This window comes from Vigna radiata, chromosome 3 (assembly GCF_000741045.1).
Source record: "Vigna radiata var. radiata cultivar VC1973A chromosome 3, Vradiata_ver6, whole genome shotgun sequence".
NCBI lineage: Eukaryota > Viridiplantae > Streptophyta > Magnoliopsida > Fabales > Fabaceae > Vigna > Vigna radiata.
Genome location: NC_028353.1, coordinates 8,185,368 through 8,203,775, shown reverse-complemented (window position 1 = coordinate 8,203,775; position 18,408 = coordinate 8,185,368). Strand labels below are relative to the sequence as shown.

The 18,408-nt window shown below is 31.1% G+C and overlaps 3 protein-coding genes across 4 annotated transcripts; 1 reads left to right on the top strand and 2 right to left on the bottom strand.

Moving 5' to 3' along the window:
- Positions 1–4,730: 4,730 nt before the first annotated feature.
- Positions 4,731–6,001, bottom strand: LOC106756743 (short-chain dehydrogenase reductase 3b). The gene is made up of 2 exons (XM_014639298.2): positions 5,759–6,001; positions 4,731–5,600 (listed from the first exon to the last, which is right to left on the bottom strand). The coding sequence occupies exons 1-2, from the start codon at positions 5,770–5,772 to the stop codon at positions 4,820–4,822; spliced, it is 795 nt and encodes a 264-aa protein (XP_014494784.1). The 5' UTR covers positions 5,773–6,001; the 3' UTR covers positions 4,731–4,819.
- Positions 6,002–10,057: 4,056 nt separating this feature from the next.
- Positions 10,058–11,990, bottom strand: LOC106757451 (short-chain dehydrogenase reductase 3b-like). The gene is made up of 2 exons (XM_014640124.2): positions 11,936–11,990; positions 10,058–11,855 (listed from the first exon to the last, which is right to left on the bottom strand). The coding sequence occupies exons 1-2, from the start codon at positions 11,947–11,949 to the stop codon at positions 11,075–11,077; spliced, it is 795 nt and encodes a 264-aa protein (XP_014495610.1). The 5' UTR covers positions 11,950–11,990; the 3' UTR covers positions 10,058–11,074.
- A 2,836-nt stretch (positions 11,991–14,826) lies between these two features.
- Positions 14,827–17,724, top strand: LOC106757381 (polygalacturonase At1g48100). 2 transcript variants are annotated; one of them, XM_014640043.2, is made up of 6 exons: positions 14,827–15,484; positions 15,588–15,755; positions 15,852–15,896; positions 15,968–16,175; positions 16,269–16,350; positions 16,784–17,724. In XM_014640043.2, the coding sequence occupies exons 1-6, from the start codon at positions 15,098–15,100 to the stop codon at positions 17,283–17,285; spliced, it is 1,392 nt and encodes a 463-aa protein (XP_014495529.1). In that variant the 5' UTR covers positions 14,827–15,097; the 3' UTR covers positions 17,286–17,724. The 2 variants fall into 2 exon arrangements, with proteins under 2 accessions (XP_014495529.1, XP_022634713.1); XM_022778992.1 differs by lacking the exon at positions 15,852–15,896.
- The last annotated feature ends 684 nt before the right edge of the window (positions 17,725–18,408 follow it).

Below are 18,408 nucleotides of genomic sequence, written 5' to 3'. Positions count from 1 at the left end.
ACATATATTTTATAATAAATAAAACTAATTGAAGTCTCATAATCTTACAACAATGATTTTTTTTAAGTGAAATAGTAAATAAAAATTAATATTTAGGATGTATTTGAGTTTCCATAAAAATAAGTAGATTTTTTTTAAAAAAATTATTTAATAAAATATAACAACCCTTTATTTTGTCAGTTATTTATTATTCTAAATCTCCAACCAATGTAAGAAATTAACAAAAGTAAAAACAAATATCTCCCTTATAATATTTCAACATATAAAAAAGTATAATGTATATAAAAAATTATGCAATCAAACTTATACGTATTGATTAAAAAAAAAAAGTAACGGAGAAAGAAAAAAAAGAACATAAAAAAATAAAACAAAATCATGACTTTGTGTGAAAGAAACTCTACTTGTAACAAGAAGAGAAAAGAAAAAAAGTGCAGGGAATTTGAGGGAAAAAAGAGAGATAAAAAGTATATACAGAATCACAATGGCTTTTTGAAAATTGGTAACTCGTAAAATATAACACAAAAAACAAAGATCAAATTAATTTTAAAAAAATAATATCAGATAACTAAATTAGTATTTTTTTTAGCCAAAATTGGAAATGAAACTGGTTTTGGTGTTCGAAAAATTTGTTAAAAATATTATTGTGTTCCAAATTCAAATTCCAAATTGAAAACACAATGAAATTGTTACTTTAGTTATGGTTTCATATTCATGCTTGTGTGTATTATCAGAATTTATATATATTTATATATTATAAATATCTTATATTATATTTTCCTTGATAAGAAAATCGAATACGGGTTAATTACAACATTCCTTCAAGAACATAATCAAAATATGCAGTAGATAATGAGAAGGAAATAGATAATTATTTAAAGTTATTTGGTCCATTTGAAGAAGTTTTGGATTAAATTTATAAAACTTGTTAGGGTGGTATTAATGAAATTGTGTTGATAAAAGAATCATGTATTTTTTAGAATTAAAAGTTCCTAAACTATAAATACAACTCGAGTTTCATTAGTGTTGATTATCTTTTCATTTGTTTTAAACAGAAAGGAAAAAATTTAACAATTCTTTTTTAATGACGGTTGTGATTTATTCGTTTTAAATATTTTTTTAAAATAAATTTAAACAAATCAATAAAATTGTAATACATATTTTATAATTAAAAAATTATTAAAAAAAGTGTTAAAAATATGATTATTCAAATTCAGAACATACCCATTACTGAAGTGAAATATCCACATGACATTATTGTCTATTTATACTGAAACTTTTATACTTTTTGCTTGATTGAGCCAATTTTCCACCATTATTGCTGTGCTTCCGTGACTGTCACCATCTTTGAAATTTTGATTTTTGTGGTACCAAACGCATCTCTGTCTATTTAGCCACTTTGCAATATAAGGAGAGATTTAATATTGCTTCAGCTTTTTTAGGAGACAGATTTTTGTGTGTTAGGATGACAATTTTAATTTTTGAATAAAATAAAATTAAAAATTAAGTAAAATTAACTAAAATTATGTGATTTTTTTTAAAGTTATTGAATTCGTTCTCTTTTTCTTTTAAATGTTCAGTAATTCACTTTTTATTGTGATTGAGAAATTTCAGTGCATGATATTTGTAATATGACATTATCTTTTATAGTTTATGGTGTCTCAAGAACCCCTGTTTCTTTTTTTCTTAAATAAATTAAAAGTCATTTATTGTTTCTAAATAAATATTCTAAACTGATACTGATTCAGCCAAACTACTAAGAAGAAATATTATTTCTCAGATGTCGTAAATTAGGTTGTAAATTGGATTGCATAAATTAAAAAAATGTTAATTTAGCAATGAATTTGAGCATGCAAAATTTATGTGTGACGATATATATATATATATATATATATATATATATATATATATATATATATATATATATATATATAATTTATAATGTAGCTGAAAATATGCATAAAACCTAATGAAATCATGATAATAATAAGGTGGTTTTTAGTATTGCATAATTTTGGAAGAAAAAATTTAGTAAATATTTTTTCAAGTAGTATGATTGGATTTCAATTCGTAAGAAAACTCTAAAATTACTTTATAAATTATGAAATAATGTGTGAAATATTTTATAATGCATTGATAAAATATTAAATGTTTGGATATATTACTTAGATTGAAGGGTGAATGTGATAAAACGTGTGTTGAAAACTCTCCTACATGTTTTGTGTGTGATCGGGATGATATTTTTATAAAAATTCTACTAGACATCTAATTCCATAGAATACTTAATATGATCTTTTGTTTAAGAATATTTATGTATTTATTTAAGTGTGTTAACCAGAAGAATTTCAATAAAAAACAATTAATTTTTAAGTATTAAATTGAAAAGGAAAAATTTAACTCTCACTCAATAACATTGATTTCTATTTGATAAACTAATTTTACCATCGATTTTTTTTTCAATTCTTTTTCTAAAAGAAGAACTATAGTTATACATTTTTACTTTTTATACATAATTTTTGTTTAAAACTTTTAAATTATGTTTAAATTTTTAAAAGAATAAAAAAATATTTCAATGATGATTTCATTCAATCAAAAGACGTGAAATTTAATATCTTCTCCATATCTTCTCATCCACTCAATTCTCATGTTATATTATATTGGTTGTACCAAGATGCTTTTTTTTTTCCTGTCTTTTGTTTTTGAAAAAAGTTTCTTTGACATTCTCTTTTAAAATACATTTTTTTAAAATAATATAGTAATATATATTATATAATTAAAAAAATGATAAATATAATTAAAATATTATTATTTTAAACTATTAATGAGTGTAATTTTATTTTTAGGCTCCTTTCCAACATGCTACTTGTATTTATTTATTTATAATGAAAAGAAGTGAGAGAGCTTGTCTAGATCCAATGCTCTAAATGATGTGTGGAATTGAAAGAAAGTGTCCCTACAAAAGAGATAGTGAGAGGAACCTCACATAACATTAATTTCATTTAGTCCAAGCTCCACGTTTCTATCCCATCCAAATAACTTACTTTTTTTTGGTAACAAATCTCTACATCTCACAAAATATAATATAAAAAAAAGAGCAATTAAAAAATCATCGAGCTAAAAATATTGTATAGTTCTTAAAAATAAGAGTTATGATATTTATTGCATAATTTTATATGGATTAAATATGTTTTTAGTCTTTATACTTTGAGGCGATTTTGGTTTTAGTTTCTCTTTCAAACTAAGGTACAATTTAGTCCTTCAACTTTAGAAAACTCTGGTTTTAGTCCAGTTTTACCAAAATTTTTTAACTTTATTTGTTGTTTCAATCACGTTTCATTATAGCATTTGGATTGTTTACACTATTTGACACATTTTTGCTTCAATATTAATTGAGAAACGCATTTGAAACATCAAATAAAGTTAAAAAAATTTGGTAAAAATGACTAAAACCAGAGTTTTCTAAAGTCGAAGGACTAAATTGTAAAACTAAAACTAAAATTATTCCAAAGTATAGGGACTAAAAACATATTTAACCCTTTTATTATTTAAAATAAGCTGTTGTTTAATTGTTTGGAAAAAATAATTATTTTATTTAATAGAATATTTTATTATTGAAAATGAATTATTCCTTTGAAGACGTAGGAGAGTGAATTTGAGAGAGAGAAAAAAATGAAAAAAAAAAACATGAGAAATGAAAAGAATTTGACATTAAAGTTAATAAAAGTTAAGGAAGAATGTAATAAGTTTGATAAATTAAAAAAATATTTTAATTGATAAAAATAAAAATAATTATCATCTTATTTTGATTATAAAAGTAATTTAAAAAAGAATACAAATAAAATTAATTATATTAAAATGAAATATAAGTTTTTATTATAATAATAACAATAATTATTATTATTATATTATATTAATTTATTAAAAGTATTTTATATGTATAAAAAAATTATATATATATATATATATATATATATATATATATATAATTATATATATAAAGAATTAAAAATCAAATTTTTATATTATTTTCTCATTTCGTATAATCGATTTCAAAATTATGTTTTTTTTTGAGGTGTGTAATTTATCCCTAGTTCAAAAGTAGAATGGTAACAATGAATTGACGTAAAGATGAGTTGCCTTTTTCATTAAATGTAGAGACTTAATTATTTAGAAGAAAATTCTTTTCAATATATCATTCTATTTTCATAAACAATGAACTCAGAGAAAATAATTTTGTTAAAGGATACACATTTGAGATAACACGTTTTAATATGTAAAGATCTAAACAGGTAATTTAGTTTTAAGAAACCGAAAGCCAAACATATTTATATTTTTAACTTGATTATATTCTATTTAAAATGAAGAGAACACTAACTCCCAACGAAAAATTCTTAAAACTCAAGGCATTTAATGATTTAATGACGGCTGTTTTTCTTCAATCAACTTATTTAATATTTTTTAATGATAAAATGTTACATTTAAATAATAATAACAATACATATAAATAAAAACTCAAAACTAAAATAATAATATATTTAATTATACAGTGATTTGCTAAGTATTTTATACACTTATATAAAAGCATTTATCTTGCAAGTCTCTTATTTAAGTTTTGTTTTTAATTAAATTTGATGTTAATGCAACGAGTTTAATATTTTATAAGTCTCTTATTCGGTGGTCCTAGCAGACATTTTGATATCAAATATCATCATTTTTATTATGACAATCACGGGTAATCACTCGACGGATGACACGTACTATCATTTGCATCACTCGATTTCTGTGTCATACATTGAAAAGATAGCATTCCAGATTGGATAATTTAATTTTTAATGCTTGGAAGACCGCGATTAACAACGAGGAAACCTCCATCGACGACCAAGTTGTGTCCACTGATATAAGCCGATTCATCAGAAGCAAGAAACAGAGCAGCTTCTGCAATATGGCTAGCCTTCAACGTGATTCCATGCAAATTCGCTAACGCGTGACCTGCAGCTTCAATTTCACCACCCGTCATATCAAAGGCTTCACAAGTAAGAGGCGTCGCAACCGCATAAGGCGAAATGGAATTCACTCTTATGCCATAAGCTCCAAGCTCGCTGCACGTCGACCGAACAAGCCCAACAAGGCCGTGTTTGGATGCGGTGTAATCATGACCCGCGCATCCGGCCACGGAACCAGCCACGCTGGCCGTGCAGATTATGGATCCACGTGTCTTGCTTTCCACCATGACACGTGCCGCGTGCTTGATGAAGGCTGCCGCACCGCGAAGATGCACGGCCATGCTGTTGTCAAATTCAGTGAGATCGAAGGTTAGAATGCTTGACAAAGGACCCGCGACGCCAGCATTGCTGAACAAGATGTCTAAGCTCCCATATTTCTCTACGGCGAAAGTCACTGTTTCTTCAACGTGCTTCTCGTTTCTCACATCACAGTGGCGGTAACTCACTTTCTCTGAGCCAAATGAAGCTGCATACGTCTGACCTAATTCGTCCTTGATGTCTGCTATGACCACCGATGCCCCGTTTTCGACGAATATCCTCACCGCTTCTGCTCCTATTCCGCCAGCTCCACCGGTGACGATAGCCACCTTACCCTGCAGCCTAAAGATCACATAAACATATTGTGGTTAATTAATCTTCAGGTGACATTGAAAATGTGTGATTTTCTTGATTTAAAGTCTAAATTCATGCAATCTAGTAAAAAGATTGAAAATATCAATCCTTGGAGTAGGTAATGGAAAGAATATTGAAAGCCAGACCTTTGTTTGGACATTGATACGTGACTTAACTTTTGCTCAAACTTTGTATATGAGACTCGTTAGTGTAAAATTTCCCTAGATTTATAAGAGATAAATGTAGCAAGCAAATCAAGAAAAACGTGTTACTGTTACAAAAGATGATTGAATCACGTTTTCCGGGATTAGGTTGAGGTGTTTCTGAAGCTGTAGGGTCATATTGTCAGGTTCGTAGTTGTGTGTAATAATAGAACTCATTCAGTATATGATTTTAATTTTTGGAAAGAATATCAAAACAATTCCTGACCTGAGTAAAATTTAGTACATCCACATATTTTATATATCTTTTTAATGAGTTATTAAATGGTTGTTTTGGTATCAAAAGAATCTTTTCCTAAAATTTGTAAAAGATATTAATGAAATATTTTTTTTACCGTCAACTTTAATATAAAATTTAAACGTTAATAATAAGTTAGTTATTACTTTCAAAGTCATGTCAAGCATTAGTGTCCATTTTTACCATTTTACTTATTTATCTTGATATTTCAAAATTCACTATTATTTAAAGATGATTATTTAGTTTATTATATTCAAATAGATCCAAAAAATTGTTCGTTTGAGATTAGATTATAATTTTACTTTTGTTTCATCTAGTACATTTTATTGTCCTTTTTAAAATAATATATTAGGTTAATTTCACTTTGATTACTAACTTATATATATATATAAATCGCTGAATGAAATACAACTAAATAAATATTACTAGAGATGGTAAAGTGTTATTATTTTCAACTAGTTTTAAAGAAATCAATATTCTAGCCACTTAATTTGACAAAGTCCTAGTTGTTGTTTCTAACCTAACCAAAGTGAAAGTGAACTACCCATTTAGCTATATAAAAAAAAAATTATACATATTCCATTTATCACACTCCTCTTTGTTCCATTTCAACCAAATAACAAAATTAATTTATTCAAACTCAACCCAAATCATCACTTATGAGAGTTATTAAGTAATGATATTGTAATCTATAATACTTTCAATTTGTTATATAAAATTCAATGCTGACATAAATTCTTACGTTTCCATCGTATGTCCAAACTTTGGGAAAGGTCTTTTCTATTTTTCTTCACACAAAATTTTGAACATATCATTAGTTTAAGATTTAACAGACTTTATAATAACCAACCATGTATTTTTTACTTAAGGAAGCAAAGTCAAGTGGATCTTATCACACACTAATAATCTTTAATTATGTTTATCTATCACTAGTACAAAAATGCTGTTTAACGTCACCCAGAAAACGTCGGTTTGCTGGTAAGCCAACATATATGACTGGACGGTGGCATTATTGTAAATAGCTTGGTAAACTAGATGCCGGTTTTAAGGTAAGGCGACGTCTATGTGCCTGTAATTAATTATGTTCACCAAACTCGAGGCACTAACGTCTACTCTATTATATACGTTGGAGCCCCATCACAACTGTCGTCAACATTCTTGACAAGAAATTAAACGTCAATCGGTTTAGCTTCCTAGACGTCGGCTCTCCTCGAAACCGACGTCTAATGGGTATTCAAATAGTCAGTTTAAATGTTAACTTGGACGTCATATTAGTGAGATAATTGACGTCTATGTGACTATAGACGTCGGTTTCTAGAGAAACCGAAGCCCAATTTCATTTTAAATAAACCGCAAACTCTTCGCGGCATTCAGTTTCTGATATCGTCTTCCTCTTCTCCTTTTTCTCTCGCGGCTTGTGGCACCTCTTCTTTTTCTCTCTTTCGGCATTCTATTGTTGTTTCTGATATCTTTATCGTCTTCCTCCTCTCCTTTTTCTCTCTTGTGGCATTGCATCCCAGGTGCGTGGTTTTTTTATGCTTACCGTTTAAACATTGTTTAGTCTTTCATCGATTATCTTCTGGTTCAACTGATTAAAATTTGCTTTCTTTGTGTTGTGTTTTAGTGCAGTTTTGTTCCTTTCTTGGGGTAACATAGTAACACATTCTCCATTTGCTAGCTGCCTCCTAGAAAAAGCGGCGTCTTGTGAATTTCTTTTGGTCGATTCAACCCAAAAACGACCCTGGGTCATTGCCTAGTTATCGTTTCACTGTGATTTTTCCCTCTTGCGGATGAAAATGGAACTAAGCAACAACCCAGGTTCGGTTTTGGGTTGAAATGACCCATAAGAAATTGAAAAGACGCAAACTTTTTTTTTTGGGGGGAAACTAGCAAAAGGAGATTGTGCTACTAAGCTATCTAAAGACGGGAACAAAACTGCACTAAAACACAACCACTGGATTAGACGTCGGTTAATATATACACCGACGTCTATAGTACCTTTTAGACGTCGGTCGATGTCATTTTCAAAGTTTTTAGTGCCTCTTCGACGTCGGTTATTGCTCAGACCGACGTCTATATAATGTCTTTAGACATCCAGTTAGTCCTACTCCGACGTTTAGTGACGTCAGATATGGCACTGACTGACGTCACCATAGACGTCAGTTATATTCATATCCGACGTCCCATTGACGTCACCAGAAATGACGTCGGTTGTTTTGTAGACGTTAAAAGCCTAAAATAACCAACGTTAATCAGCGTTTTTTCACTAGTGTATTCTTGTGATCTTGTAGGCCCGTGTAATATTTTTCCATGTCAAGTCCAAATTGTATAATTCCTCACCATACCAAAGATGAATAGATGATCATGCATTGTGCTTAAATCCTAACATATTTGATTAAGACAATGAATATAAAGACAAAAATATACCCCATTCACAGAGATTGCGTGTTATTGAGTATATTGTAAGAACTCATAAACCTTTCACAAGGTGAGGCCCTACCCATTTGTAAAAATATTTTTCATAATTTGCTAACATATATACGAAGAAATTTAACATTATAAATTTAATAAAATTTCGATAGCATTTTATATTGATCTTCAAAGTAAAAGAAATGAAAGTGATAATTCAAGATCACAATCAAATATGTGTCCGGAGAACAACACAAAATAATCTCAACTAAAATCTTATCAAATTTATGCATAAACCTCAATTTACACAATATAACAAATTATGAAAATAATTTTTCAAACTGTCTGATTGGAGAATTCAAGATTTAATATAAACAATTAAAAGTTTAATCATTTATACTAAATCTCAAATAAGAACTAAGGTTCGAGATTATTCTTTAACTAAAATGAACTTAATTATAAATTCTTCTAACACATATGATAAAACTAAGTTATATAAACTTTCAACAACTAAAAAATTCAAAATTAATTACATAACTAATAAAAGAATAACAATTAAATTTAATAATCAAAACCTGATATATCATTATATATATTAAAATAACACATACTAAAATAAAACTAATAAAATTAAATATTCATATTAAATCTATTTTCTTCTTTTTTATAATTATCTTTCTCTTTCTTCAATGAGTAAATATATCTTTAGTTATATATATGTAACACTATTATCTTATATTTTGTTGATATATATATATATATATATATATATATATATATATATATATATATATATATATATATATATATATATATATATATATGAAATCCTTTATAAAAAGACATACAAATATAATATTAATAAGACTTGAACCCAATTACATTGACATTATTTTTTATCCAAAATCTTAAGGTAACGAATTAATAAATTTTCATCCTTATATAATGTTATATGAAATTTGGACTCATACTTAAATTTTCCATTGATATCATGCATAACTTTGTTTTTACAATCTTGATTTGAGATAAAATTCTTTGATGATAAGGTGCTGTTACAAGGTGTTGGGTTAAATTGACAATTTTACCTTTTTTTTACAAACTGTACTTATTAGTTTCTTATTTCTTTTATCTTTGATATAATAATTATTGTTAAGAATTTCACAATCATTTTTACATCAAAATTTCATAATTCAATTTGTTTAGATGATGAGAAATTATATATTTTACTTGGACAAATCTATTGAAATAAAAGAAAGATATTAAAACTTTTCATTTTATTATCTTCTACCGTTTGTTATTTTCAATAAGATAAACCAATAATCGATTGGTAAAATAAACATTTCAAGGTTATTAATCTGTTGTCAAAATCTTAAGACGTTTCATTTAATTTACGTTAATTTATGTAAAATTTCTTCTTTCAAGCAAATATTTTTCTCTGATTTATAGTTTATATTTCAAGTAATTTATAGTTTATATATATAATTTTTTGTTCTACTTTTCTTTTCTTTTCTTTCTGTACACTTCTTCATTAGTTTGTGTTCCGTTTTCAAGAGTAACAAAAGATTAATAATGTATAATACAAGTAAGAAAAGATTGACAAGCTACAATAAGTAAATTTTACACACTTATGGCCACACAAGAAGTAAGAATTTAACAACTACGTATGACCAAGAGTGTTTTTCCCTGCACCTCACCACGTTCTCCCTGTACCTCCAAAATTACATATTTGTTCCTCGATTAATAAAAGTCAAAGTATATATTACGGCACTTCATCTTGAGTTTACTTGATTGATATATATAGTGAATAACACAAGTATAAATTAGTGGGTGCTTGGAAACGCACTCCCCAAACCTCAACCGTCATTTGTATTGTGGCACAGCTTAACCGCAAGCCATTTACGGTTCGTAAACGCACCCCCCAAACCTCAACCGCCGTTCGTATTGCGGCACAGTTTAACCCCAAGGCCATTTGCGGTTCGAAAACGCACCCTCCAAACCCCAACCGTCGTTCGTACTGCGGCACAACTTAACCGCAATGTCATTTGCGGTTCGATATGCGACACTTCATTCACACTTCGCCGATCCCATTCGAACACACCTCCCGCCCATTCGCACACACCGCCGATCAATTTTGGTATAGTTGATATATATATACACAAATATTCATATACAAAACAGATCAAGCAACATTCTACGAGAGGAATATGACTAACCTGCACCGAGAAAAAACAAGAAGAAGTAGTACCCAGCTACGAAAACTCCACACGAACAATAGCAACAGAGAGATGGTAGAAAATACAGTTTAAAAACTTGGTCTTAGCAGAGGACGAGAGCAAGACAGGTAAGAGATATGAAGAAAGGGAGTGTAGGGTTTATGTGACTTGCGGGAGACTCTTCTAACTTTTTTATAAAAATAATAAAAAGACCTTAATAGTATAGGGATACGGTAGGAATTAAAATTAAATTAGGAGGTGTAGAAGGAGATAAAGGAGGTGGAGGAAGAAACACTCTAAGACAAATGAGGAACAACATAGAAAAACTATTGTACCCTGAGGACAAGACTTTTATTTCCCTTGTTGTTTTCGTGGGATAATTTACTTTTGAATCCTAGGAAGCCAGCGATTGACGGCGGAGTAACCTCCATCGACGACCAAGTTGTGGCCACTGATATAAAGCGATTCATCAGAAGCAAGAAACAGAGCAGCTTCCGCAATATGATTAGCCTTCAACGTAATTCCCTCCAAATTCGCAGAACCATATGCTGCAGCTTCAACTTCAGCAGGTCCCACATCGAGTGCGGCGCAAGTCATAGGCGTGGCAAGTGCATAAGGCGAGATGGAATTCACTCTTATCCCATAAGCTCCAAGCTCGCCGCACGCCGACCGAACAAGCCCAAGAACGCCGTGTTTTGATACGGTGTATTCGTGACCCGCGCCTCCCGCAAAGGAAGCAGCCACACTGGCAGTACAAATTATGGATCCACGAATTTTTCTAGCAACCATGACACGTGCCGCGTGCTTGATGGTTGCTGCTACCCCATGAACGTTAATGGCCATGGTGTTGTCAAATTCTTTGAGATCCAAATCTAGTATGGAAGAATAAGATCCTGCGATGCCAGCGTTGCTGAACATGATGTCTAAGCTGTTATATTTCTCTACTGTGAATGCCACTGTTTCTGCAACTTCATTCTCGTCTCTCACGTCACAGTACCGATAACTCACTTTGTCTGAGCCAAACGAAGTTGCCAAACTGTGACCCAGTTTGTCCTTTATGTCTGCTATGACCACAAATGCTCCGTTTTCCACGAATATCTTCACTGCTTCCGCTCCTATTCCGGTGGCTCCGCCCGTGACAATGGCCACCTTACCCTGCAACCTAAATGTCACACAAATTTTTTAATCCCAGAGATAGTCTACGTAAAGATTAAGGTGATACTGAATCCCTCCCTTACATACCTTGGTTTTCCCATTCTTTTCCTTTGCTTGATGTGTTACTGTAGCTGTACTTTGCACAGTCTAGATATGAAAGTTAGTAGTCAATGACTTCCCTAAATTTATAGAAAACGTAAAGATCAAGAAAACCGGCTACCTGTCATAAAAAAAGAACGTGAACGTAAGGAAATAAAAAGTCTTGTTTAGACTTTTCAAGTATTTTTAATAAAAAAATCCAATTTGAATTCTTAATTTTTTTAGTAGGTCCCATGAAAAGCTTAAATAATAAAATATCATTTTGATTTATGGTATATATTTTTTAAAATTTTAAAAACATCAGTTAAATCCTTAAAAAATGTTTTTACCTATATTCAACCAATAGGTGACATGAGATCATTCTAAAGAAAATTTACACGTGTAAAAAGTTCATGGATGTTTTTCCTTAATAAAAAAAAGTGAGACAGATAACATTGGTACAACAGACTATTATCATAGAAAGTTCAGCAATTAAGCGGAGGCCAAGGAAGAATAAAAAGATAAAGAGGTGTCTGGAGATAAGTTTTTTAGTGGCATTTATGTAATGAACCTATGATTTATAATTTTGAATAAAAATTTATTCATGGTAGAAAGTGCACTTGATGGAGTTTGTTCTTGTCGACGATAAATTTACAAAATATGTCATGGAGTCTTTTTCACACTATTGAATACATCAACTAGAATGTTCTGAGAAAATGACGAATATTAATTATATCTTTCCCTTTTTTTATTTATGTTTTTAATTGATTAAATAGAAAATGTGTATGAACACGCTATTCTTTTTAGCTTTTTATAAGACAAAATATAAGCAATGCGAAACTTCAAAATTAAAGTTGGATTGACCTTTCTTTCTTGTTTTGGTCATAAACCAGACTCTAGAAATTTATGGAAGTGATTTTAGTCTTTATGACAAAAACTTAAACATAAACATATATTTATAATTTTCCATGAAGGGAGTTTGCTCAAAGGATTGCAGAAATAATCAAGTTTGATGTTGAAAAGAATAAGTTGTCTTAACAACATAAAACATATGTAATAGATTTATAGATTTTTCTTCCCTGTCTTCTTCTTCACGTCTTCATGTTCAGTAAAACCATGAATGTTTAAGCTTGCTTTGCCTTGCAATTGAGAAATTAGGGAACAGGTTATTTCAATTTAATAATTGTCAATTATTGAACCTATATAGGAATAAATTGTATATGCATATGTGGTAATTTCTAAAATTTTATTCTTACTACTTTTGTTTACCTAAGGAATTAGGACTCATAATTAAGAATATAAGTTTAACCCCCTAAGGATTGGACATAAACTAAATTAAAGAAATGATGGTAACCACGTGATACATTTATTTTAAGACACTTTTGTATTAATTGAAAACTATTAAAAGTTAAAAAAGATAAAAAGAAAAATAAAGTTAAAATAAATAATTTATTGAAAAGATTGAAATAGTAAAACCCTGTTTTGTAGTTATATATTTGGATTAAGAAATTGACAGTGGATGAGTGCAGCACACTTTGACCATCCATCCGCTTTTCTCTTTCGGCTTTTAAAGCAAAAACCATTGAAGAGTTAACTTTTTTGCATGCTAAACGCAGTTTTTGGATTATGATTGGTGCTTTGGAATCATGATCCACTGAATGTGGTGTCTAATGTCAATAGAAAAACAATCACACTCGAGTAGCCATTGAGACCATCACTGACAAAAATACCAAATTGGCATCATTGGCTATCAGTAGCGCTAGGAATTGAAAAACCCTCACTCGAATTAGTCACACCATTTCAGCTGCCCGAGAAAGAAACTGGGAAAATTCTACCTCTTATAGACTGGAACAAAAACAGAAAGATGAATTTTCATCTTCTCAGTGATGGACGTTTCAGACATAAAATACTGTGTATTCACAAGAATTGAACTCACACATTCTTACAACTGACATATGATATTACTAACGTTGCTCACAGCATTTTTTAATGAACCATTCCTCTTATTGTTTATTCTTGAACTTGTGTTCTTAGATACCCTTAAGAGAATTCATGTTTTAATTAATGTGTAATTAGCAAAGCTTAACTATTTACTCCCAAAACTATCCTGAGACAAAGTTCAGTCGGCCCCATGCTTCTTGTTTTCTTTGCTATTATTTACATTATAATGACGCTGTGATTTTTTTGACAGAGAATTCATTTTTTTCAATCTAGCAGTTAGCACCTTGTATAGAGTATAGGCATTCTTTGGCATAATTCACTTTTGAGATTGCAACCAAATGAAATTTAATCATTCATTAATGTTTATAACTTGTTGGGCTGGTCACTCGAACATTTGTAGAACTAAATCATTTATCGCATACATACTGCATCTGCAACCATTTATCCTTGTTTAATAATAAAACAAGAAGGCTTGCACAGATAGCTACTCTCCATAACTCGAAACTGAGATCATTGTTAAACCAGAACAACCAACTATGTTTCGGTGGTTGCAAATTGTTTTTCTGTGGGTTATTTGCATGTCTATAATTTTTCCTTGGCCATATAAAAATGATTTTACATACGCAGAGGTTTAAATTTTGTCATACGTGTGTATGTATAACTGATTCATTAATTATGCACGTAAATATTTTAGAATAATTAAGAAAGTGGCAGTTATGTTATGGGAAGAACATGGGAGGCTTATCGACTACCCACTAATCTGAAATCTCGTTATTCCGTTTCGGTTCTTTTCAGAACAGTCATATGCAGACTCCACATTGTTAAAGGAAAGGCCAATGCTATGAGTTATTTGTCGTTTCTCACTACGAAAGCCATTATAAAAATTGGTAACGTGAAGATGAAACTTTAGCAGACCTTCCACTATGATTTGCTATTATATATAGAAACCTAAGCTTTTCGATTCTGCATGCACTCCAAAGGCCAAACTCAGTTAAAACTTATTGCAACTTGTGCTCTAGTGCTCAAAGTGCTCACTCGTGCTACAAAACCAGACACACTGCTTTATTTATTTCCACTCCTCAAAACTCAGTCAAAAATTAAAAGTACTGATTTCATTCTCTTAGTTATTGGCAGTGAATGGTCTCAGGTTTTCTAAGTTTTAGAGTCTCTTTCTTGGTTTCTTTTGCTTAGTTTTCCTTCTTTTCTTTGTTTTTTCACTCCCTGATAAAAATGTTCAGAATGAAGCATTCTCCTATTTCACCACTAGCATTCTCTACATTTTTCCTTACTTTATTTCTTCTGGTCCAAGCCAGGCATCATTCTCATACAAAACACAAGCACTCACATTCTCATAAATCTTCTAAACATTCAAATCCTGCACCTCCTACCCCTCCTCATAATGAGAACAATAACAATTCTTCTGTGGTTTTGGATGTACGAACATTTGGAGCAATAGGAGATGGAAAAACAGATGATACAGAGTCATTTAAGATGGCATGGGACACTGCTTGCCAGAGTGAATCAGCAGTTAATGCTATTCTTGTACCTCAAGGTTTCTCTTTCCTCATTCAGTCAACTATCTTCACTGGTCCTTGTCAAAGTTTCATGGTGTTGAAGGTAATAATGTATACTTATTTTGCAACTTTTGGCCCTTCGCTTCTTGCATTTTTTAAGGGTAAAGTTTACTGATGGACTTTTCTGGCTCAAATATGTGGACAAGGTTGATGGAACTCTTATGCCACCTGATGGACCCGAATATTGGCCAAAGAACAACAGTAGGCACCAATGGTTGGTGTTTTATAGAATCAATGGAATGTCACTGGAAGGAAGTGGTTTAATAGATGGGAGAGGAGAAAAATGGTGGGACCTCCCATGTAAGCCTCACAAGGTACTAATCCATTTGAATGTTTCCTTTATTTTTTTCAACAATTTGAGTCCTTCATGCAGCCTCTAACACCATGTTCCCTACCAATAAATGACTCAGGGACCTAATGGGACAACACTCCCTGGACCCTGTGATAGCCCAATTGTGAGCCTTCAAACCCTTTCTTCTATTTGTATAGTTTTCATTGTGATTGAGTGTAATTCTGCATGATGCAGGCCATAAGGTTTTTTATGAGTTCCAACTTGACTGTGCATGGACTAAGGATAAAGAACAGCCCCCAGTTCCATTTCAGATTTGATGGCTGCAAAAACGTCCACATAGAATCAATCTACATAACAGCTCCAAAACTTAGCCCCAATACTGATGGAATTCACATAGAAAATACAGATGAAGTGAAAATATACAATTCTGTTATTTCTAATGGTTAGACACGAAAAACTCTTCCAACTCTTCACTGCTTTTGCATCAAAAAGGCATTATTAATGTTTTTTTTTGGTGAATTATTATCTTCTAAAGGTGATGATTGTGTTTCCATTGGATCCGGCTGCAATGATGTCGATATTAAGAACATTACATGTGGACCTGGTCATGGAATTAGGTAACTATTGTTTGCTTTCAGAAAAAAGTTTTATTCTCCTCATCTGTTGGGTAACTATGAATTATGGAAAAAAAAAAATCTTTCCTTTAAAACATACAATAAGCCAAATACTCCCTTAACTTTTGCTTCATGGCACTTTAGATTACTCTGTCACAAAAACTCTAGCACCATGTTTGCAACTAAGTGTCTGAAAATCTGTAGTTACTGAAAAATAAACTAGAATTTAAGCTTGAAGGGCGCGTTGTGACAAAAAAGAAAAAATTTGAAGTGGGATACTAACATTCTTTTTAATACAACATATTCTTTACAATTGATTAAAAACTAAAAAACATTGAACTCGTCAAAAAAGAAGTTATATTCTAAAATAATGGTAATTTTCAATATGGCTTAAGGGGCTTCTATGACATAGCTGTTATCTGTATAACTTATGCAGCATTGGTAGTCTGGGGAATCACAACTCTCGAGCCTGTGTTTCAAAGGTTGTGGTGAGAGATTCACTGATAAAAATGACAGATAATGGGGTTAGGATCAAGACTTGGCAAGGTGGATCAGGATCAGTGTCTGGAGTGACATTCAACAATATTCATATGGTTAGTGTAAGAAATCCAATCATAATTGACCAATTCTACTGCCTCACCAAGGATTGCACCAACAAGACCTCTGCAGTATCTGTATCAAATATTATTTACACAAACATAAGGGGTACTTATGATATAAGGAGCCCCCCAATGCGTTTTGCTTGCAGTGACTCTGTCCCATGCACCAACTTAACACTCTCAGAAATTGAGCTTCTTCCAGCTGAAGGAGACATAGTGCATGACCCTTTCTGCTGGAATGCATATGGAGATTTGGAGACACTGACCATTCCACCAGTCTCATGCTTGCTCGAGGGCACTCCTCAATCCGTGTCAGACTTTGACATAACTCGTTGCTGACCCATTGCTTTCTCTGTAGGACAAAAATGTGACCATGTACATAATTAATTACTTGGAAGTGATTAGGCCTTTAGGGAATACATAGCATGATGTTCACTCTAATTATCTTGTGATTGTTGTGGAGTTGTGTTTTTTATACGCCTCCCCAATTGTAAACTATATGTCCTGTGATTATTCTGGAATGCTTGGCGTTTGAAGTTAATTGCTTCATTCATTGCTTGTATATGAGCTTGAATTAAATCCTGATTACAAATTCAAAGGACGGAGTTAACATGATTGAAAAAAGGACACTTAAAAATGTGTTGGTTATAAGGTGTTTTTTTGTTAATATAGGAATTGCACTTCTGTAATACACAGTATTATGGTCATAGATAGTTTCTAACAATCANAGATTAAGATTCATCAGACAACTTGTCATAAATAATTTCCTACTCATTCCTCCCACATGATTCTCAATATGTATATATTTTGTTTAAAAAGTTTCTAATTGCANAAGAAAGCATAAGATTTGGTTGTAAAAACTCCATTACTTTTTAACAATAAACTGTGATTAAGTGGGCTGATGGAGGGTCTAGAATAGCTTTGCATACCTGACATCCCAGTATCCCCATTTTTCACATCCCTTTGTGTCCATTGGATATATATCCTATATAAGAAAGAAACGCTGCTGTTGAATTGTTTATGAATGATACCACGCTATTTTAGCAAACCAAAAGTCTGAGACTTGATGAANTTGCTGTTTCTTTTTATAGAACCTAATGCTTTAACAGAAGCACCAAACTTTTGTCTCCCACGGAAAGTTAATAAAACATGGTCCAGGATGAATGATCAGTTCACTATATATTTAATCAGAAAAACTTGAAGAGATTCCAATACCACCTTGGCATTTGTGTCTGCATGACGATGACTGACAAGAGTGTAAACAAACAAAAAGAATGTAGTTAAATATGGAGAGAGTTCCGGAAATCAAAGCAGAAAAAGTAGTATCAGATATAATAACATAATTTTTAGTGAGCGTGAGTGATTTCAAGAGGATTTGTGCCCCCATCACCCTGCTTCACAAATTTCGTGTGGAAGTTGAATCAAATACCTCATATTCTTCATAATTAACATCAACAAGTTA